We start from the raw sequence: 22,372 nt of genomic DNA, 5'->3' as shown, positions 1-22,372 counted from the left end.
ACTTTGTATCCATGAGGATAAATTCTCCTTTAGAGCTTCCAGCAACTGATCTTTTAGCATTCAACAGCAAACGCACATCTCTGTCCAATCAACTACACACCACTCAGAAATTGCATCACATAAAAAGATGCACATAGTTAGTACACAGACAGATGAAGAGACGACACTTTGTTACCAATCCTGACTTTTCAGGAGACAACCAAGTCAAATACGATGTCATACCAAAATAAGCAAGGGAACTTAAGTTAGGAAGAAACCGATCTAGCAAAATAATACCAATCAGAAAGATCTTCTTTGAGCAAAAATAAAGGGTCAACTATATTTACCCCTAGATGTTTTGACTATCTTCAACCCGCCACCCCAACCTATTGAAAACATCATCCCACCCGCATTTACCATCAAGAAGACAAAAACCGAGGAAGCATTCACCAACGCAACCTGCATTTACCCTAAACTTTTGAATGGTAAATGGGCGTTCGGTTGATGTTTTCAATAGGTTGAGGGTGGGTTGACGATAGTCAAAACAACAGGGGATGAATAGAAATTAACCAAAATAAATAAAATTAAAAAATAAAAAATAACAAAGAAAGAGAAGCGGCAGCAAGAAAGCGAAATAGAAGAACAATATATTTTTCACTTTCTACTAAATCTATTTGAGAGTTAGAGTTATTTGTTCAAAAATAAACAGTTTATGCAAAGTGAACGCATTTCTCATTTGTATTTCCCATCATCTGACTTGAAATGGAAAGTAACTTTAGCAAACAATACTAGTCTAATCTCTAAAAACCACTTGCTTCCCCTTCATCCATTTGTGCAAAAACTACCTCTTGGGAACAATAAAATTTATTCATAAAGAGGAAATAAGAAGGGATATATATACAGGTATATACATAATAACTAAATGAGAAGAAACAAAGAATGTCATAGTGCATGCGAGGATGACAAAAGGGCGAACGAGCCATCCACGAATCAAGGAGCCATCCATGAATCAAGGACATATTATCCACCAAAAACCTAACAGAGTAACAAAAGAAGGATATATCATATTGAACTTAAAATTATTCAATACCCGTATATAATGAAAGACACTCCTCAAAAAGAAACACCATAATATAATAGTTATTCTTCTAAACTGAAAAATAGAGGAAAATGTAGATTCAAATTTAAAGGGACCTCAGATATTCTGAAAGAGAACAATGCATTCATAAATTAAACATCAGTTTCCTTTTTAGCCTTCTTATTTAAAAAAAAAAGAAAAAAAAAGAAAGAAGTGGTGGGACAGCCCCTTTCAATATATGTTTTCTTCATTACGTTGTTCTTCCTGCCATCCTACTTACATCTCCAAGGGCCACTCAACAGCTAGATGGGAAGCCTTTCCATTCCTTCTTTGATAAGTAACCAAATACTTATAAAAGATGTATTAGAAGGACAAAAAAAAAAAAAAAAAGTATCCTGTAGTGTAGTCCTATAAAAAATGGCAACATCAAGCATTATTACTGCAAAACAGTATCCCAGTTTCCAAAATGAAAAAAGAGAAGAGCATCGGTATACTTAAGGAACAGAAGCCCATAAAAACATTGATTTCCTCTTCAAGAGTTTCCCCTGATATCTTCTTCTAAAGTTTCCTTGAAATCCTTTCGTTCCTCTCCAACTAAATTACCCAGTAAACAGCCAAATTTAAATGAGATTCTTCAAATGAGATTTCACTTCTCTCCCTTCAATATTGAAGTTCCACTTCTTGTTCTTCAATTACTATTATTTTATATTTGCATCACTACAAAATCATTTCTAAACCTATTTTTATTTGAAAAGACTTTTGGAAAGTAGTCATATCAGCAAATTTGATTAAAATAATATAAATCTATTTCTATTTGAAGAGCCTTTTGGAAGGAAGCTTATTCCTTCGCTCTTTTATTTGCTTCATAGGTAAGCAAATAAGTATTTGAAGAGTATAATTAGATGAGCCTTTCGGAGTTGCTCTAACAAAACCATATAAAAATGTTTTGAAGGGCAAGATCTAAAATACTCATGTTAATTCATTTATATTGACATTTCCTTTTACCTCGCATGAGAATCAGTTAACCTTCTAAATATTAGGTTAAAACAACAACAATAAGCAGATGGCATAGTGATTCTAGCTGCCTTCAAGTTGTTTCCCTTTTCATATGAAGTCTGAAGGCATCTTCGTCTAAATGATTAAGATATTGTGATTTGGCTACTACAATAAGGCATTTATCTGAATAAAAAATAGTTCGTATGATTTTTACGGGAATATAGGTATGAATGATATAACAACACAGTAAAAGTGATTCACATCGCATAGACTACTCATTAATTTCATGAAAACTTTATCTTGTTCATCACATTCATCCCCAACACACCACCACCGAGACCATCATTATAACCACCACCACCACCATTCTAGTTCTCATTTCATAACTATTGCTATACTTCTTTATAACACGAAAACCACAAACAATGATTCTATTTACAAGAATAAATGTCAAAATATTGATTTTCACATCTTTCTCAAACGAGAGACAAGTAGATTTGACTCTTACATTCACAGATGAAAGAAAAAGGGAAAAAAGAAATGGTGAAAAAAAAAAATAGTAGTTGTACTTATACATTCAGAGTTTATAAGAGTGCATCAGATTTAGATCTATCCAGAACATATATTAGTGTTACCTAAAACCAACTTGAATGGGATTTTTTTTCTTTTTCCCAAAGAAAGTCTAAACTATATAACTCACAATTAAATATCTTCAGCCATATTCTACTGCATGATTAACAACCAAACAGGAAGAAAACAATCCACTCCTGAACTACATCAATAACAATTAAAAGGAAAAACAATATTTCATATGATATGCATTGGACACTTAAAATTGATAAAAATAAATAAATGATAGTTTAGCCGGCCACAGGAAGAGAAGAAAATAAATAAATATGCATGTTCATATCAAACAAAATTATTCAAAAAGATTAAAATCATGTTCATTGATATAAAGCTTAATGAGGCTCCTAGTGAAGCTCTTAAGGACGGCTTAGTAATGAGGCTCCTAGTTAAGCTTAACAGGAAAAAAATTAATATATATATGTTCAAGATTTTAGAAACTACTTATCGTGCTAAATTATAAGTAAACCATACTTAAAAAGCATGCCAATCCACAATGAAAAGAGGGAGCACTTAATGTCAGCAATAAGACATACCTTATTGCACAAAAATATATACTAGATTTCAACTCCCAGCAACCAAAATGCCAGAGCCAGTACCTCTACATGATTTAAACTACTACAAACATACCAAAACTACAACAGCAACTAGGGCAATGAACATCATCAACAACAGGGAGAGTCTTACTTCACTAAGTTGGCTTAACCTTATCATCTTTCACCACATTGAGTATCGGCAAACTACTCAAAAACTCGTCAAGCCCCTCGAAAAAGACACCATCGATATTATCCTCCATTCCATTCTCTGGATTCATTCTTGGTGGCACTGCCGCCATCGGCTCTTCCAACTCATTACTAAACTCCACATTCAAGTCCAACCCATTCCCCATTTGCTTCTTTCCGCTACTTCTAAGAACTCTCGCCCCACCACCACCACTTGAAGTCCCAACCATTCCATCCACATTACCACCCGCATTTTGATTTTCCTTTTGATTTTGGCTGCCCCTCTTACCCCTCTCAACCGGGGTTCTTTTCACATTTTTTCTAACTTCATTCCCTTTTCCTTTAACATTTTTGGCCTTCTTTTTCTTCTTATTACTCCCCCACTCATCATCAGATTCCTCAGGATCAGATTCTGAATCAGAAATGAGCACCTCATCATACAAAACTTGAACTCGTTTATTTGTCTTCTTATTATTTTGCCCTGGCTTCGGGCAAGCAAACATAGGAGATACCGGGGTCCACTTAGAAAAATTTCCGCCCGTGTCTTTCGCATTGCCTGAGTAACCAACCGGAAAGAAACCCCAACAACAAAAATACGTATCTTTCTCCGTCACAGGCGGTGACGCAATCATTACCCCATGAAATGCTCTTTTACAGTTTTGACACTTGAGCGTACAGTCCTCGTAAGCCTTTGGGTACTCGTAGAGAATGTAACAATAGGGACACGCCGTCCAGAAACGCGGTCCCTCATACGCTGCCTCGCTCGGACGGTTCGACTCGGTCCGACTCGTTCGAGCTTCGTGAGTCGACTCAGTCACGTTATTCGAACTTGACCTCTCTTCTTCTACTGTCCTATTGCTTACGCCTTTGTCCTTATTAAGCGGACTTATTTTAGCCTGAGGTGGCGGGCTCCTTCTCGCCGGAGGAGGCGGGCTTCTTCTGACCGGCTGCGACTGTATCGGCTGCGGTGGCTGAGGTGGAGGTGGCATTTGAGTTTGCCTCGGTCGTTCACCGAGTTGACTCAGCTGCAAATCCGTATCGTACATTATCTTTCTCGCGGGATTCGACAGTATCGACCATGCGTCGTAAACGAGCTTGAAGGACCGATCCGCAAAGGGGAAGCGGTTCCGCTCGGGACTGAGTAACAGCGCGAGTTTCCGGTACTGAGTTGCGATGAGTTCGATGGAGTGAGTGAAGCGAGCGAGTTGGAGAATCGCGTACCAGTCATGGTACTGGTTACCGTTGGAGGTGATTATGATGGACTCGCCGGCGATGATCGTGTCGGCGACGGCGAGGACCTGGTTGGGAGCCTCGAAACTCGGGTCGTACTCACGTGCGCGGATCGCAAAGCTGCGGGCCCCTTGGAAGTCATGTGACGATAATACTTTCTCGGCCACGCTCAGCCACCGCTCCGCTTCCGCTCTGTTGAAGCCAGTCGCCATGTCCCCTGTCCCTCTCTCTCTATTTCTTCCTCTAAACAACAAATTTTTAAGTGAAGAGTAAGGAGCAACAAAAGTGGACTGCTATTATTTTTTAAAGTAATATCATTAAGTTCCCCATATTTTTACAATTTTCTGGAAACTAAAACGTTGTTTTCATTTGTATTAATTAGGTCCTTAATCATAATTAATTATTAAAAGTAAAAATTTAAATAATATTTTATATTTAAATATTGTTTTAGCAAGGTTATTTATTTATCACTAAATGAATCATTTATAAATTTATTAGTAAATAAATAATTATGAATTTAGGAAGAGTTTTATATTTTAATTACTTGTATCATCTTATCACAGACGAATCCAGCTCATGACCACAGCAATCTATGTAAGTAATTTTATTATTATTTAATTTAGCCCCATTAAATTTATTAAATTAACTTCTACAAACTTATAGAGCCATAAAATTTTAGTTTTTACACTTTGTTATTATGTAATTTAACTTCCAGTAAATCATTTTTTTAGATTTGCTAATACATTTTAATACACATATTGCCCTTTTGACCAAAATTCACAAAAATTCATATACTAGACATAAATAATGGATGTAGCTAAAATTAATATGTTTACATATATAGTATAGAATTCTAAGAGTTATCACATATACTTTTAATAAGTGTTGTGTAGATGTACATGAAAGTGGAAAAATTAATGTAAGTACATTGTTCAGAAATATAAAGTTGATATAGGTACTTCTCAAATAAAATATGGTAGAAGAACGAAGTGTTTTAGATGCTTAAAATACATAGAAAATTAAAGCTGTGAAGAAAAAACTCCTAAATATTATGAATTTTATATGTTATTTATTATTTACTATTATTATTTGTATTGGTTAATTATTCATTTATATTTTCATTAGCCCGAAAAGATTTCAAAAAAACTATTATGTTATGCATTTAACGAAATTATTAATTCAGCACATTAGCTTAACTTAGGAGCAGAAGATTTTATTATTAATTAAATTAATAAGTTATTGAATATTCATTTATCGAGATTTTACTTTGTAATTATTTCATGAGAATGGGATTAGGACCTATTGTAAAGAAATTGACTAACTATGTATTCAAATAAGAAACTCTAAAAGTTAGGTACTTGATATCTCATAATTTCTTTTGTGATCAGTGATGGCATTTTGGTAAGAATAAGGTTTTGACAGGGGTTGATATGAACTCTCGTTATCAGTGCTTGACCCAAGTGGACAGAAGAGGACTGCTGCTTTGGATAATGACAGCAATTTTGAGTTAGTTATAGTGTAATAAAGGATGAATCAAGCGGGGTAAAATTGTATTTGTACAGATCACTTCTGACACGCGGTAATAAAACATGCTCTCCTTCCGTTCAGTTGTTCGTACAACATTGAGGATAGAAAACTTTTTAACTTAAATGACGAAAGAGGAGCTATCTTTTTAGGAAATGACAGCAACGAAAATAGATGGAAATATGTTCAAACGATTTCGTCATTTACCGATTCGTTGAGTGTAATTTCGTAATTCAGTGACGTCGTGTAATCTAAACTAGATTTTCGTTTGCCAAAGAAACAGTTTAAAAGTCCTGAAGCGCAGAATAAAGTTGACTTTCAACCGTCGCCTATAAAAAGGCCAAATGACAGACAGCAATGAAAATTGATATTGAGAGGGCTGTTTAAACTGTTCCTGTGGGGCATTTAGTAAATCTAAAAATCGCTGTTCTAACGTGCCGGCCCAAGTATGTGATAAACCAAGGTTGGGCTTCGTTCAGCAAAATTTAGGGGCGAGTAAATTGGAGCTCGGATTGAACTCAACTCAAAAAAAATAATAATAATAAAAATAAAATAGCATATATTAAACAGCCATGAACGACGGCTGATCTGGAGGTGAGCAAGCGAGAAGGCTGCTGAGAGTTGGCGCGGTCACGGTGGAGAGAGACAGCGAGACTGGAAGCTTGGCTTTGGTGAAAGAGCTGTTGTGATGAATACTCTGTGCTGTGCGTGTGTTGCAGTAGCAGAAATTAGGTTTTTGGATTAATTTGGCCCTCTTTTTTTCATTTTAACTTAGTTGCCACTGCGTTCGGATGGTCCGAAAACTCGATGCAAACAATCCTACCGGATCAGCCAAAAGGTCGTCGGATCGAGTTTCAGGCACAATCCACATTCGATCCAAACCCGAAACTTTTGGATAGAATTAGGTTATTTGTCCACCTCTATTCTATCTAATAATTTTTGGGTTTAAAAGAGCAAAAGATGATAGCCTGGTAGGTGATGAATTATTTTTTTCATGTGGAAATAAATGGTTAAATATTAATACATTTACAAATGTCAATAAAAATATAATTTATTTTAAAGATGCATTAATTAGAATTTCTACAATTTTGTTTATCGCTATTGAAATCGTACATACAAACATAAATTTTTATTTTTTATTTTCCAAAAAAAAAAGAAAAAAAAACATGAAAATTCATCGATTAGAGGAGCAAAGAACAAAACTATTCTGAAAGTTCTCCTGCGAACTATCACAACGCAAATTGCTAATTAAAACTAGTTAATCTGTACATTATCTGAAACTGTGAAAAATAAAAAACAGTTAATCTGCACGTTAAAAAGTAATTGGAAAAAAGCCACCCGTACCCCAGAGACCCCTTTAGTTTCATAAACATTCCTAATATAGACTCTCTTAATTTCATAAATGAATATTATACTCTTTGATTTCAACAACTGAAATAAACATAAATATAGTAATAAGATAAAAATAATAAATAAATATCATATGACACCAGTAAATATTACAGTAAGTATAATTAATAAAATAGAGTATATAATGAAAATTATTGTTAATATTAAGTTATTATTAGGGACAAAACTACCCTATTATTAGTCTATCCCAATGGATTTCATTAATACTAAAATCTATTAATCAAAAACTTGACTTTAAGATTTATACTAATATGGACATAATTAAGAATGATATTGTAAATAAAATAAAATAAATTTATAATTGCTGTGATGTTAGGTATAATTATTTTAATATTATTACTATGCCAAATATATTATATTGTTATTAAAAGAATATGACATGTTAATAATGTTAAAATAACTTTTCTAATATTTAAAATATTTTATAAATTTTATGATATTTTATACATTATATTATTTTAAGTTTAATTTATATCTATTATAGAAGTTTATTTAAAACCAATTATTGGGTTGTTGTAATCAAGAGTATAATAATAAAAAAGAGATCTATAAGACCATTTATGAAACTAAGCAATATGTGTGATCATTTAAGCAAGCTTTAGGGGTGTGGTGGCCTTTCCCTAAAGTATTTTTTTTATATTTTTTAAACAGTTTATTGTTTCTGTAATAATTTGTATTATTATTTTATAATAATGATATTAATAGCAACAACAACGATGACAACGATACCAAAATTATTATTATTGTTATTACTTGTTGTTGGTATTGTCTTCGTCATCGTCATCATCATATATTTCATTTAAACATGTTTACTTATTATTTTGTAAGTGAAAAAATACATAATTTTAATTAAAGGCACTTTAGTAATTTACAAAATCTATTTCGATGTCAAAACAAAATAAACACATCAATAAGAATACAACTCATTTCGATTTCGATTTCTGTAGTTCGAGTAAATAATATATTTTAATTTTTTTTCACTCATTCTTATTTCAAGTCATTCCAATTTTAAGCCACTCTAATTGCAGCAGAGTAAATTCACCATTAAATCTTGGATCTAGTGACTTTGATATATAAAAAAAAAAAAGAGTGGAGATTTTAGATTGATAATTTGTTACCTGAATGCCTCTATCAATACTTTGTCAAAAAAGCACTAGAGCGGCCCTTATTTAAGAGATCGTCATCAATACAATGAACCTGTTACGATGAAACATTTCGCAACTTAAGCAATGAATTCCCAACATTTATATATAAGGTCCTACTAAGTTACATTTATTGCAACTAACACCCATTAAAAGTAAGACAAAAGTATGAGCCTAATCCCACCTAATCCACTTGCTCATTACTTATTTTGACATTATTTAGTGTAACTTACAACCACTAAAAATAAGACAAAAGTATGAGAAGACTGCTGAGATTTGGCGCAGTCATAGTGGAGTTGCTGTGATGGAGGCTAGTTCGGCGTCTTTGTGGCTTCGCATGATGGAGAGAGACAACGAGACTGGAAGCTTGGCTTTGGTGCAGAAGCTGTTGCGATGGAGACTCTGTGTTTTGTGTGAGTGGTAGTAGCAGAAATTAGGATTTTAAATTAATTTGGTCCTCTTTTTCCATTTTTTTTTTTTAAATTTAGCTGCTGTTGTGATTAGATTGTCATCTAACCGGGTTTCATGCTCAATCCGCATTCATCCAAATCTGAAACTTTCGGATAAAATTGCTTATTTTCCTACCTCTATTCTGTATAATAATTTTTGGGTTTAAATTGGAATATTCTCTTTAGATGAGTAAAAGATCATAACCTAGCTAGTAGTTAATCTACATTTGAAAAAGTAATTTTTATTTTTTTTATAATAATAACAGCGACAATGACTACAATGACAATATCAGTGATGGCAACAACAACAACATTAATAATAATTATTATAAAAATGTCATCGTCATCATCATCATATATATTCATTTAAAAATGTTTGCTTATTATTTTGTTAGTTAAAAAATATGTTATTTTAATGAAGGGCATTTTATTAACTTAGAAAAATTCATTTGATACCAAAACAAAGTAATAGAAAAATTCATTTGATACTAAAATAAAATAAACGCATCAATAAAAATATAATTTATTACTATTTTAATTTTTACAGTTTAAATAAATAACTTATTTTAATTTTTATTACTCATTCTAAATCTGAATTATTTTAATTTCAACCCATTCTAAATATCGCGAAGAAAACGCACTACTGAATCTTTGAGTTAATGAGTTTGACAGAAGAAAGAGCGGAGATTTTAGATTGATAGTTTGTTACCTAAATGTCTCTGCCAATAATTGTCAAAAGAACAATTAATTCGTTACAACAAAATATTTCGCAACTTAAACAACGAATTCTCTTACATTTAATGTGTAACTTACAACCACTAAAACTAAGATAATAATATAAATTTAAATCGGGTAAAAGTTTATTTAGTTCCTATATTTTAAGATTAGTGTCCATTTAGTCTTTATATTTTTTTAAATGTCTCGAAATATTCCTGTCGTTAAAGTATTGATACCCCTACCGTTACTTTTTATTTATTTTGACTTACTTTTACAATATTATCCTTTTATAATAATTTTTTTTGTTTGGACATTAATAAAAATAAAATAATTAAATTACCAATTTAACCTTAAAAAATAAAATAATTATATTAATTTTAAATTGTCAAAAATTGTATGCAAACTATCAAGTGTGCAATGGTGCTTGCAAAAAAATTAGTATATTTTTTTAGGGTTAAATTGATAATTTAATTATTTTTTTTTTATTAATGTCCAAACAAAAAAATTATTATAAAAGAGTAGTATTGTAAAAGTAAACCAAAAGAAATAAAAAGTAACGGTAAATGTATCAATACTTTAACAGTAGAGATGTTTCGAGACATTTAAAAAAATACAAAAATTAAATAAATACTAATTTTAAAATATAAAAACTAAATAAACTTTTCTCCACCTAAACCCACCAATTCCACTTTCTTATTACTTATTTTTAGTTTTTATAAGTGACATTAAAGTGTATTAGAGATTGCCTTATATAAATGTGGTTGGAGCATTTTGATCAATTACTCGTATCACGAAAAATGGAACGAGTGTGATGTGGATGGGGACGCAGACAGTACGAGGGTACAATTGCTGTCATAATTTCTGACCAGTCATGAGTGTGGCCAATCTGTACGGAAAACTATTGTTAACCATATAAAAAATAGGAATGGAAATTTATTATGATTAAAAAATTAATAAAACCTTATATTTTACTACTCTGGTCACAGTCGCTTCACTTCAATTTGTCTTTTAAAACTTTTTAAAATCAAACTAAATACAGTAAAAAATTCTTCAAAACAAAAAGGAGAGCCCATCTTTCTCCTTTATTTGGTAATAAAAGGAATCTTTTTTTCTTATGTGCCCATATAATTTAAATCTTTTTCTCTCTCAAAAATCTATTGTTGTCTTTGTATCTGGTTCTGTGTCAAGTACTCAACAGCACCAAAAACGACACCATTAAAAGAAAAGAATCAAGCACAGGTGAGAACTTGAAATACTTCTCAAATCTGGCCAATCCTTTTATCTCCAACTATTTTGCAAAATTTGTCAGCCTGCTATTGTGTTGGTAGGTTTTATTCTTTCTTTTTTGAGCTCTCATTCTTCTCTTGGCTACATCTAGGGTTTGGTCTCTGATTTTTTTTCTTTCTTTTTACTTTGAATTATTTTGCTTGATCTTAAGAACCCATTTCATATTCTTCTTTATTTCCCCTTTTGCATACACAAACTATCATTTGGGTGATTTTCTTTTGAAGGTTCTGGTTGATTTTCTCGGGAAAATGACTAGACAAAAGATAGAGATCAAGAAAATCGATAACCCAACAGCAAGGCAAGTAACATTCTCAAAGAGGAGAAGAGGGCTGTTCAAGAAAGCTCAGGAGCTTTCAACACTTTGCGATGCTGAAGTAGCACTCATAGTCTTTTCTACTACTGGAAGGCTCTTTGATTACTCAAGTTCAAGGTTTGGTTAATTTTTTTTTTCTCTCCTCTCTCTTTCATTTCGTCACTTGATCATCACCATTAATTCATTGATCTGCATTTAATTTGCTTAAGTTTTTGTGTTCATTATGAAAAATGATATGAAACTGTGCACTTGTGCAGTGAGATAGATTTGGTGTGTACCTTAGGATCTTTTTAAATCAAATATACTGACCGAACTGATTTTATAGTACTCTTACCTTAGGATCTTTGCTTAAGTTTTTTGGACGCCACACATAGAGACACAAAGAGAGAGAGGGCGAGGGAGAGAGAGATAATTAAAGTAATCATATTTTATGACAAGGTAGAATTAACACCAATTAATTTGGAGAGAGTATTATGTCAAGATTGAGGAGGTTGATATTTATTTGGTGCTATTTTTTTAACCTAAGCTTATATTTTTATTGCCTTATGCCTATATCTTACTGCCATTTTTATTTCCGAAGTATTTTTTTTTTTGGGCTCTAATGCTAATTATTTATTGATCATCATAATAATCCCATGCATGCTTGGAATATGCATTCTACATGTTCACGAGAATGTCCTCATAAAATATAGCACTTCTATATATGGATTAATTCCGGCTAAGGCATTTAAAGTATCTTTAATTGAGAACATAGCTAGTGGTGGCATTCAATATAATACTTTGATTTGAAACCTGAGAAAGGGGAAAAATTTTCATAATTTTTCAATCCTTAAATAGTCTTCTTCAATCTCTGTACTTTTGTTTTCTCTCTTTAGCTTCTACCTATACAGCTTTAAATTCGTGAATTAGATGTGGTAAAACTTCATATTTAATGAGGATTCATGTTGTGTTTACATTTAGTTCTTACTTAAAAGTAGGGTTGGTAATTTGGTTTCGTCACTTGACCTATATTGTTGGTGCATTCCTTGCCGAAGTGATCTAATTTCTTGTAGATTATATTTGAGGGTCCACTCTATCATTTTCATCAAGCTAGTGTTGAGTTACTGAAAAACACTTTTGCCTTTCTCATTCAAAGTAAACAAACTTTTCATCAAACAATAAAATTAGATCTACTCTCTCGTAGCACAACCCAACAACCCAAGTTTCTGTTTATATATAAGGATATATCTACTCTCAATAATATTCGAGAATATATATGCTATATCTACATTTTTGTGGGATATTTCTACTCCTATCCTGTTTAATAAGAGGGAGATAGAGTCCCAACACCAAAATGGTCAAAGTTGGGACTCGAACCTGCCCCCTCAACAATTATATGTTGTTTTAGACCTTATCTTTTCTTATTATTAATATTTTAGTAACGACATGCATGTAAAGTTGGGGATACAAGTTTGTGCCTTAAATGATATGGTACATGATGTGTCATTCGTTTATTCGTGTTGTGAAATTATTTATTAATAATATTATAAAAAGTCAATTCTTGCCAAACACATGGAGATCACCGATTTGCGACACATCACTTGGAATAAAAACTTTACATCTAATTTTGTAATTATGTCATTAGTCTTAGTATTTATCTTTGTAAAAACAATGTTTTAAAGATATTTCATTCATTAAATATGGAAAAAAAAGACAGACTAGTGGAGAGTAGTTACCACAATATTAAATATTGATCTCTAAATTATAATGACAATATTTAAAATAAAAAAAAATTGTTCAAACTAGTAATTTATTAAAATGGGTCTTGCATTGCCTATATATGAGTAGACAATGCAGTGACACTTTGTAAGGAGCTTTAGAATACCATGTACAATATTTGTTTCATGCTTATTTGATCAAGCTTTTGATTGATCAAGATTCATGATAAGTGATTTCCTCTAAGATTGAAAGAAATTTTGGCAAAGTTTTTATTTTTCCTCCTGTTGATAAGAGTAAGGACAACTCTAAGAAGTTTTATCTAGGTCCACTTAATTTTCTTGTTTGTCTTATCTTGATTATCTTCAGGTTATACTTATTCTTTTAATAGAATGAGATTTCTTTCACATTAACTTTTCTTATTAACTTAAGAAAGTGGTATTTTACCATTTTCTTTTGTTGTGTTCTTAGACAAAATTTTCTTATCTGCGATTAAAGTTTGGGACAGATTTATAACGTTATAAACAGATTTTTTAACGTTGTAAATTCATTTGCGACATCATAAATTTATCCCAAATTTTAATTTCGAATATGAAGTAAAGTTGTTCTTATGATTCCTCTTACAAAAAGAAGGTTCTAATTTCTTTACTTTTTATTTCTTTTCTCATTTGTCTTTTTATAATTCAAGTGTGGCGTCACACTCTCACGTACTATTTTAATGTCCAATTTTTGCTCTAGGCCAACACAATTGTAGTTTGAAATTCACCCAAAAAGTTATATATTGTTGAAAGAGTTTTCACTTTAATTGAGGAAAAAATATCATTGTACATATATGACTTAGTAACTATTTATGATCATGTTTGTTATACTTTATCTTCTTAGAGGACACTCAAACTCTTTTACTAGACAATAGTGATGCATGGCTGGCATTTGAGCTCAAACTCTTGCCCACATTATTGGCTTTGATACCATTTGCAACATTTAAGAGTGAAGTGCCACAATCTAAGAGTGAACTGCCACAATCACATAATGGAACCTCATTCGTCTAACTTATAGTGAAAAGCTAGCTAAAGATTTAAGGGGTTGTCTTAAACTTATATTATTAGCCTAATAACTATTTTCAACTTATATCACCCCCATCACGTGCAAATTGATCCTCTTGTCTAGTCCTTTTCTCGTGGTTGGTAGTGCTGGTCTACTTGTATTGGTGAGTTTGACTTTAATACCAGATAAACGTTTACACACTTAACTCATACTCAAAAGATAGTACAAGAGTTGAAGTTTACCTCAAACTTATTATTAGCCTGGTAACTTTTTTTCAACTTGTAGAGGATATTCTTCTTATCACACATTGCTTAGTTAAAAGCACAATTAAACTATGTGTGCTATGTCTTTTCTACAAGAACTTTAGGTCCATTTAAAAGAAAATACTGTGAAATCATTATATAGACCAAGGTTACTTTATATCGTATGGAGCAAGATGATACATCAATAATTTGGTAATATTTTTTGAACTTGAGAATATATTTCTTTGTAATATTTAGAATTTATTAAATTAAAAAGCTATTTCTTTTGTTTTAAAGATTCAAGAAGTTCCACTAAAAAAATTTTAAGAAATTATTTCTTATGAATTTTGAGACAAAGAACTTATTGGATTTTTCAAGTAATAAACAAAAGATTTAGATAGAGAAAGGTGCCAACCATAAAATACGAACAAAAAGTTCCTATGCTGGAGACAAACTATTTCCATCAAGAATGATGCGAGAAAAATTCGCAATGTGAAGAATTGTTATAATCACACTCTAGTATTTTTCTTATCACACTGGAAGCTCAAAAATCACACTCTAGTATCTTGTGCTAGAAAATGTCAATTTGTAAATATGATTGCGATTACTATCGTAAAATAAAAGAACTCTACCTTCCTATATTTATGATTAGTAACCTTTTTTTTTAGGTATAATATTTATTTTCTTGTACAAATTAATCCTATTGTGAACAAGCTAAGACCTAAAAAGGGAGCAACTTATTCTTTAAATAGTAATCTTCCTATAATAAGAAAAATATTAAATAAGAAATACTTAGGAAATCTGATCCTTATAAAAAAGAAAGAGACATATTTCCTAACAATCTCCAAATTGATGAATTCTTCAATTCACTGCGTATCCACATAACTATCTTGTCTCTACTTTTATTCCTTTACCAAAACTACACTCACAAAGCTTATGGGAATTATTTCGCCTTGGGTAGAATCTTGTCCCCTCTCCAGTAATTGTGATTCTTCTCCAATAATTGTGATTCTTTAGATACTCTACTTTGTATGGAGTACACATAATCAACACATGTCGATCGCTTTGCTAAAATGACTCACTCTTATTTTTGGCTTCCCGGAGAGTATTCAACCATCATCATAAATATTTCACCACATCTCACATACAGACCAAGTTATACCTTGTGTGCAATGGAGAGTTGTTAGCAATCACAAACCACTTCTATTTCACTAGTGGCATGCCCTGAAGATGTCTTCATCATCTATTTTAGATGATACAATTGTCTCTCACGGAGGAGAGAGATAGATAGTTGGCAATATTAATAGTGTTTTTATCTATAGACTTGGAGCTACATGCTAAACTTGTTCCATTCCTTTGTTGACAATCCTCTTTAATGTGCTTTTGACTGCTCACACCCTCTATAAACTCATATGTCAAAAATAGGGTTTTTGAACTATATTTCATCCCCAATTGGCCCCAATGTTCATTTTCTTGCGGAAACTAAACTCCATCTTCAATAATCTAAATACTAAAAGACAACCACTTATTCCTTAAATATGAATTCTTCTAAAATAAGAAAAGTACTAAGCAAGAAATAATCTAAGAATCTTAATCTTTTAAAAAAATGAGAGAAGCAGAAACTCAATGAAAAAGAAAAATGTGACAACATGTTTCTCACTCCTATATCACCCTTTGCTATGTAATTCTCATCCTTCTTAAAAAGTATCAAAAGACTTCATAGCTATTTGATTTTCATAGAAGTGCCTTGGCATCTTCAAAAACAAAAATTGTTTCTTAAGAGAAAACACCAGAGAGTATATCCCTCTATTTTTTATACTAATTATATTCCCAAGAGCTTGGTCGGAATAGCTTTCAAGTGACTTTCTTTAATTGGCCGCCCGAGTTCAAATCTTTGGAAAAGTTGGAGATTAAAAAAAATTGATTTGAACTTTACTCATCCTTCTATCTTTTTAAAAACATTAGAAAAAGGTGAAAACAAATTTATATGAAAAATGCTTCAAGAGATTCATTTTTTCCCAGTATAAAGAATTGAACAAAATCAATGACCGATAATATCTATCACTTTACTGCGAGAAAACATGTTAAAAGATCCCAACTTAATTCTTGTTCATAACATTTCATAAATAGGGTAGTAATTAGGTTCAGTTACTGAAAAATGGACTTGTAAGCCTATTTCTTGTAACTTTTGGTTTATGTGTAATGTTAAAACTTTGTATAACTAATTCTTGAAAGGTTAGAGATAGTATCAAAACGACACAAGCACCAAAATCTGGCGGTTTTACAGCTTTTTGTTAATATTCGGTAATTTAAAGCTAATTATTGTATCTCTTATTGCTGAAAAATAATTATTAAGGAATAATCATACATTTATCATGTTAGGATATGCTCGGCCCATTGGCTGAGTGATTTTTTTTTGTTGGCTATCTGAATTTAAATTTAGAGAAATAAGGAGCTAAAAAATTTATATGGATTTTTTTCGCCCTTATTAAAAAATTGATAAACAACATATAAAAATATAACATTTAAATATAAAGTATACAATTTAATAAATGTGGCAAAGTTATGTATTTTATTTATTGTGTCAGATGATGCGACATTATCAATGAATGTCATAAATTGAGAAGTTTTATTGTGAAGGATAAGATAAATTAGTACCTAACAAATACCATTGCATGTATGATAGTATCACGTTGTCTTCACATTAGTTATAATATAATTGGGTCTCCCAATTTTATGAATGTAGACTATATGTAGTGTTACGTACGACATTCTTTGAAAATACCAATTTTTTTTTTCACTGAAAACCAAGTGACTGTTTTCCATTCGTTTTTTTTTTCCCAAGAAGTATGAAGCAGGTGATTGATAGGCACAATCTCCATTCGCAGAACCTTCACAAATTTGATCAGCCTTCTCTTCAACTGCAGGTAATAGGTTAATTATTTATTTTTCATTGAGAAGATATTTATGCATACACACTATTACACCAGAGTGATAACCTATTTTATAAAGATTATTTTATACTTTGTCCAAGTGACAGAGTTATACTTATATTTTTATATATAAAAGCTGAATTCTTATTTTAATCTTTATTTTTTTAAAAAAAATCACTCTCATTCCCCCAAATATCACTCATTGTCATTGCACTAGTCTCAATCATGACCCTCCCATGCAGATTAGGTCTCAACTAAATTTTGCCTAAATTATAAAACAATAATAATTCTAATTTTAAGGACCAAGATTCTCTTGATTTAAATTTTTCACTGATAATTAATAAATAAGAATATGATAATTAAATGGATATTGAATAAATGAATTGTAGAGCATAAAAATTAAAAAAAATGTTGAGAAAGTGTGTAAAAAAAAAATTCCATGATAATGTCACAAAAACTTGTATATAAATTTATAGCTAATATGTAGGTTAGACCAAACCAACTGACCATCATCTGGGAATAACCAATATGTAAGTTTTATTAATAGAATTTACCATGTAAATTAGTTAAAACTATAAATTTTGATTATATTGATCTATGAACAAGGAAATATATGATAAATTTATGTTAAATATTTGGCGTCCAAGATTCATATATTTACAAATGATGTAGTCATATATACATGAGAAAAAGAAGCCTGCTCATCTAGCAAATTCACGCAGAAAGAACAGCTAGCAAATCTTGTTTGTAAAGCTATATCTCATGATATTTGATTGTGGAGGTTCTCTTTTATAATATAGGGGTTTGATATGTACACTCGTGTAGAGAGTCTAGGACAGTGCATTTACTTCGTATTATTTAACTCCCCTATTTACCTGAATATAGCTTTGTATATATTTACCTAAAATTGTAATGTTTCTCTACATGGTTTCAGTCTATCAGAGTAGACAATAGAGAACCCCTCAATCTTCTTCATCATTCTCTCATCTAACTGTGCCAAATCTCAAATCCTAATTGTTTTAATGGTACAATTGATATCCATCAAACTTAATTCCATGATTTTCCTCTTGTGGATTGTGGAGATCCATTAAGGATCAACTGTTGTCTATGATGAAATATAAGTACAAAGAAAAAAGTATCAATCTTATGGAGAAGATGCATTCCCTAAAGAAGAACAATATTTCTTTGGAAGTTTGATCTCTTTTTTCTTTCACCACAAAAATAAATACCCGAACTTTTCGAATATTCTCCACAAATGTAGAAAGTTCCAACATTTTGTTATAGCCTTGGAAAATTGTGAAACTAAAATTTTGAAACATAATTACAAATTATGAGATTGTGCGGCTGAAGGATTTTGTTAAAAAATAAATAATGAGTTTTTGATTGAAATCCTATTAAAAAATAATTAATTTTATATTCAGCTATTTATGTAATATCATTGAACATAAGGAGTTTAGATAGATGTTAATAGCACTACTCTAAAAACAAAATTTTATCCAGGCATTAAGTAGTGAGCTAGCTTTCATACCAGTTGTAACATTGAATGCCCAAAATTTAAGTGTCTGCTCTGAATACATATGGCCTCTCACAATTTTGTTCTTAACCTTGGAAATCTAAATGCTTCTACTTAATTAGAAGAACCTATGACTGATAGATTAACCTAGTCTATAACGAGCTAGTTCAGATACAAATTGTACGTAGTCTAAGTGATATTATCTACTTTGAGCATACGATCTCTCATATTTATATAAATAAGGATATTTTTGGTACTTCTTTGCTTGAAAACTTATTGTCTGAAAGCACATCACTTCTAAAGAAGCTGCATAAAGGGGATCTCTTTTTGTTGTTTGTTTAGCTCGAAAGCAGTACCTACGCCATTTTGAGCAAGGAAATGGCAGATAGGACCCGTGAACTAAGGTAAAAGAAAATAGTAAAGCCATTAATTTGCATGAAGTGTGTTCCCTAAAATTCCATTTTTGCTAAGCTATTAATGACCGTAGTTGTTACACAGACAGATGAAAGGAGAAGAACTGCAAGAGTTAAACATGGAAGAACTCATGCGACTAGAAAAATCACTTGAAGGAGGACTGAGCCGTGTTGTTCAAACAAAAGTTAGTGATATCATCTATTTCTTCTTCTTCTTATTGTTGTTTAATCCATCGGCTTGTTTATGGAAAGTTGGCAACATTTAGCTTGTGGATTATTGACAAATGGCGTGTATAATGTATTCCAGGGTGAAAGACTTCTGAATGAAATTGATGCTCTGAGGAGAAAGGTGAGATGAGTATTATATGTAACTTGCAGTTTGTTGCAAGGAATTTTATGCAGTTTTAATGAATAAAGCATTGGTTTCTTTCATCATTAAAATAAATTTTTGAAGATAAGGGCCCATTGGTGGGCTGGTGCCTTCAACAATGGAGCGTAGATCTCTAATTTAGTTTTGATAGACTTTTGGGTTGTACTAAATGTATGTATCTATATTCCTAGATTGCAACATATCTGTAAATTGTACCCTTTTCAATTTTTTTTTTTTTAATAAGGTAAGGGCAATAACATTATGTTCCTGAAACAGCTTTCATTGATTGTTGTGGTGATCAATGCTGGATAGTTAATTAATTTGTGATCTATCGTTTTAGATGGCCAGCTCAGTTTCTTGGTATTTGATTTTGCTACTAAAGCGGGCTGAACGAAGCTCAATATGTGTGTGTGTGTGTATGTGTATATATAGGTTGAAAGTGATTCCAATAGGGCGGTACAATCCGCAGGTTTCTCATTTTTCTCATGCTTATAGAAGGCAATAAAACTGCTGATTTCTGGACTATTTTGATGTCCACAAAATCCGTTTTTGTGCCTCTAATTAACTTGCTTTCTGTTATTTATATTTTAATTCTTTCACTTTCTTTAAAGGTAAATCTCACCTAGGTTTATGCTTTTATGGTAAGTTTCTGTCATCCAAATTTAGATATATGGTGGTCATTCTGTGCTTTTGTTGTTTTTGTGGTTTAGTGACATTTTCTTCTAAATCTGAAGCCCTATAAGTTCTATATAAAAGGATTTTAGCTTATAGAAGGTCTATCTCTATAGAAATTATGTGATGGTATCAATCCGAAGAGTCCGTTTGTAGTTTGTACTGGAGGATAATTTATAGGAGTTCATAAGATATTTTTATCAGAGCTGTAATGTCTCTGCACATTGTTTTATGTTAGTGAAAAATATCCTTTGCGAATATAATGTATCTTTAGTGCACAGACTTTTAGAAAAAGGAAAATGATACTTGTGGTTTGGCGAAATGTTTTTGGAGACCTGTTATACATACACTTTTTAGGATTGGTATATAAATCTCTTTCTGATAAAACTAAAGATTTGTGTTTCCACTTTTGAATACACAAAAAAGTGTATATATCCCAAAAAAGTGTTCGTATGACCATTTTTTAAAATAAAAATAATCTTTATGATCATTTAATCAAATAATGAGATATCGTTTTTTTTTAAAAAAAATTTTCATGCTCTTGGAGAATTAGATTACAGTGGTAGACTAGAGTGGTTTGACTGGTTTCTATTGATAACAGATCGTATATAAAATATTATTGTACTTTTCGTCTTGGTTAATGAAAATTATATATATAATCAAAGGTCAAGGTGGTGGCTCACTAAGCACAACTTTTGTTAAAAATGCAGGAAGCGCAACTGACGGAGGAGAACCTGAGATTGAAACAGCATGTGAGAAATCTTTTACTCAATCTTCTTGCTTCCCAATTAATGTTAGATACTGAATTAATATTATCATTATGAACATTTAGGAGACAGGGATTAATACAAATGTACAAGGCCACTCATTTAACACCTTCATCTGCAGTTCATCTGGAGATAATTCTCAAGACTGGGAGAGTTCTAACACTTCGTTGAAGTTGGGGTAAGTTCATTATTAATTGCATTAATCTCATTTGCCTATCTATTAACTTAAAAAAATCAAGAAAATTTAACAAAGTGAACGAATCGACTTAAATTGTAAAAAGACTGCAATGCCTCTTGTTTTGTTTGCAATAAAAAGTGAAAAATAAAAATAAATAAAACCAAAATGTCCACAAGTTTACTAAATAAATTGCAATAAAAAAGGTCACTATGTCTTTTTTTTTTCCTGGAACAATTTCTATCATAAATCCACATGTAGTAACACATGATATATATAATATTTTGACTGAATAATCGTATCATGACATGGTGTAACAATAATGTCATGGTGTAACAGACTCATCCATAGTTTTATGAGATTTAAAAAAGATTTAGATTTAGTGTTAAGTTGAACTTTTTATTAATTTTTTAGAAAGATACAATTCATAATTTTTGAATAAGAACATAATATTAATTAAATTTTAATCATATATTACTATATATAAACGTGTGGTAGAAGATTATGAAGAGTTGAGTATAGCTCATCCAATCACTGAATCCTAATTCATTTAAAGAAGTAAACTTTACGTGTGGGACAACCTATTTTCATCACCTCCCTTATTAGGTGACATACATTGATTGTATCTTGCCAAGATCAAGTTTCCCAATGCATCTCCTTGAATTATGTCTTGCAGGTTACCATTTCCCAGCTAATGAAAGATTGCAAAAGAAGGCCACACAATAATGATTGCATGGCTGGCTTTGGAATAACCAATTAATAATTATAATTACCATTCAGTGTAATAAGACCCCCGGTCCTTATTTGGACTGAAATTATTGTAGGTTCAGTTGATTTTTGACTTTTTTGTTTTTTATTGGGAGATTTTTGTTTTCAAGAAGATTCCAAATTGAAGTAGCAAATATTGGAATCTTTCCTCAACATATATCTAATTTAATCAATGTGTATATGTATGTGTGTGTGTGTGTGTGTATATATATATTTGTGTGTAAGGTTCTTGTGCATTTCAACTGAATGTGCACAAGAAAATAATGGGGTGAAGCTTCATTTATTGCTGATCCGGATCGAATAAAGTAA

At 31.4% G+C, this 22,372-nt stretch overlaps 2 protein-coding genes across 6 annotated transcripts; one reads left to right on the top strand and one right to left on the bottom strand.

Annotated features, from left to right (window-relative positions):
- Positions 1-3,104: 3,104 nt before the first annotated feature.
- On the bottom strand, positions 3,105-4,875 carry LOC18034258. Its single transcript, XM_006423693.2, has one exon. The coding sequence runs from the start codon at positions 4,839-4,841 to the stop codon at positions 3,369-3,371; it is 1,473 nt and encodes a 490-aa protein (XP_006423756.1). The 5' UTR covers positions 4,842-4,875; the 3' UTR covers positions 3,105-3,368.
- Positions 4,876-11,004: 6,129 nt separating this feature from the next.
- LOC18034068 (MADS-box protein JOINTLESS) lies at positions 11,005-22,152 on the top strand. Of its 5 annotated transcripts, none has more exons than XM_006423690.2 (9): positions 11,005-11,110; positions 11,383-11,588; positions 17,301-17,379; positions 19,241-19,302; positions 19,397-19,496; positions 19,619-19,660; positions 21,064-21,105; positions 21,186-21,298; positions 21,972-22,152. In XM_006423690.2, exons 2-9 carry the CDS (start codon positions 11,407-11,409, stop codon positions 21,988-21,990), a joined length of 639 nt encoding a protein of 212 aa, XP_006423753.2. In that variant the 5' UTR covers positions 11,005-11,110; positions 11,383-11,406; the 3' UTR covers positions 21,991-22,152. The 5 variants fall into 5 exon arrangements, with proteins under 5 accessions (XP_006423753.2, XP_006423752.2, XP_024035082.1 ...); XM_006423689.2 differs by having other exon boundaries at positions 17,298-17,379; positions 21,242-21,298; XM_024179314.1 differs by having other exon boundaries at positions 17,298-17,379; positions 21,193-21,298.
- The last annotated feature ends 220 nt before the right edge of the window (positions 22,153-22,372 follow it).

Source organism: Citrus clementina, unplaced genomic scaffold, assembly GCF_000493195.1.
Source record: "Citrus clementina cultivar Clemenules unplaced genomic scaffold, Citrus_clementina_v1.0 scaffold_8, whole genome shotgun sequence".
In the NCBI taxonomy this organism is placed as follows: domain Eukaryota; kingdom Viridiplantae; phylum Streptophyta; class Magnoliopsida; order Sapindales; family Rutaceae; genus Citrus; species Citrus x clementina.
This window is presented reverse-complemented; position numbering and strand designations above follow the sequence as displayed.

Coding starts and splice junctions, on each gene's coding strand:
- LOC18034258 (XM_006423693.2), bottom strand. CDS start 4,841: ATGGCGACTGGCTTCAACAGAGCGGAAGCGGAGCGGTGGCTGAGCGTG.
- LOC18034068 (XM_024179311.1), top strand. CDS start 11,407: ATGACTAGACAAAAGATAGAGATCAAGAAAATCGATAACCCAACAGCA. Junction 11,589..17,297: donor TTTGATTACTCAAGTTCAAG/GTTTGGTTAATT, acceptor TTTTTTCCCAAG/AAGTATGAAGCAGGTGATTG. Junction 19,497..19,618: donor GCCGTGTTGTTCAAACAAAA/GTTAGTGATATC, acceptor AATGTATTCCAG/GGTGAAAGACTTCTGAATGA.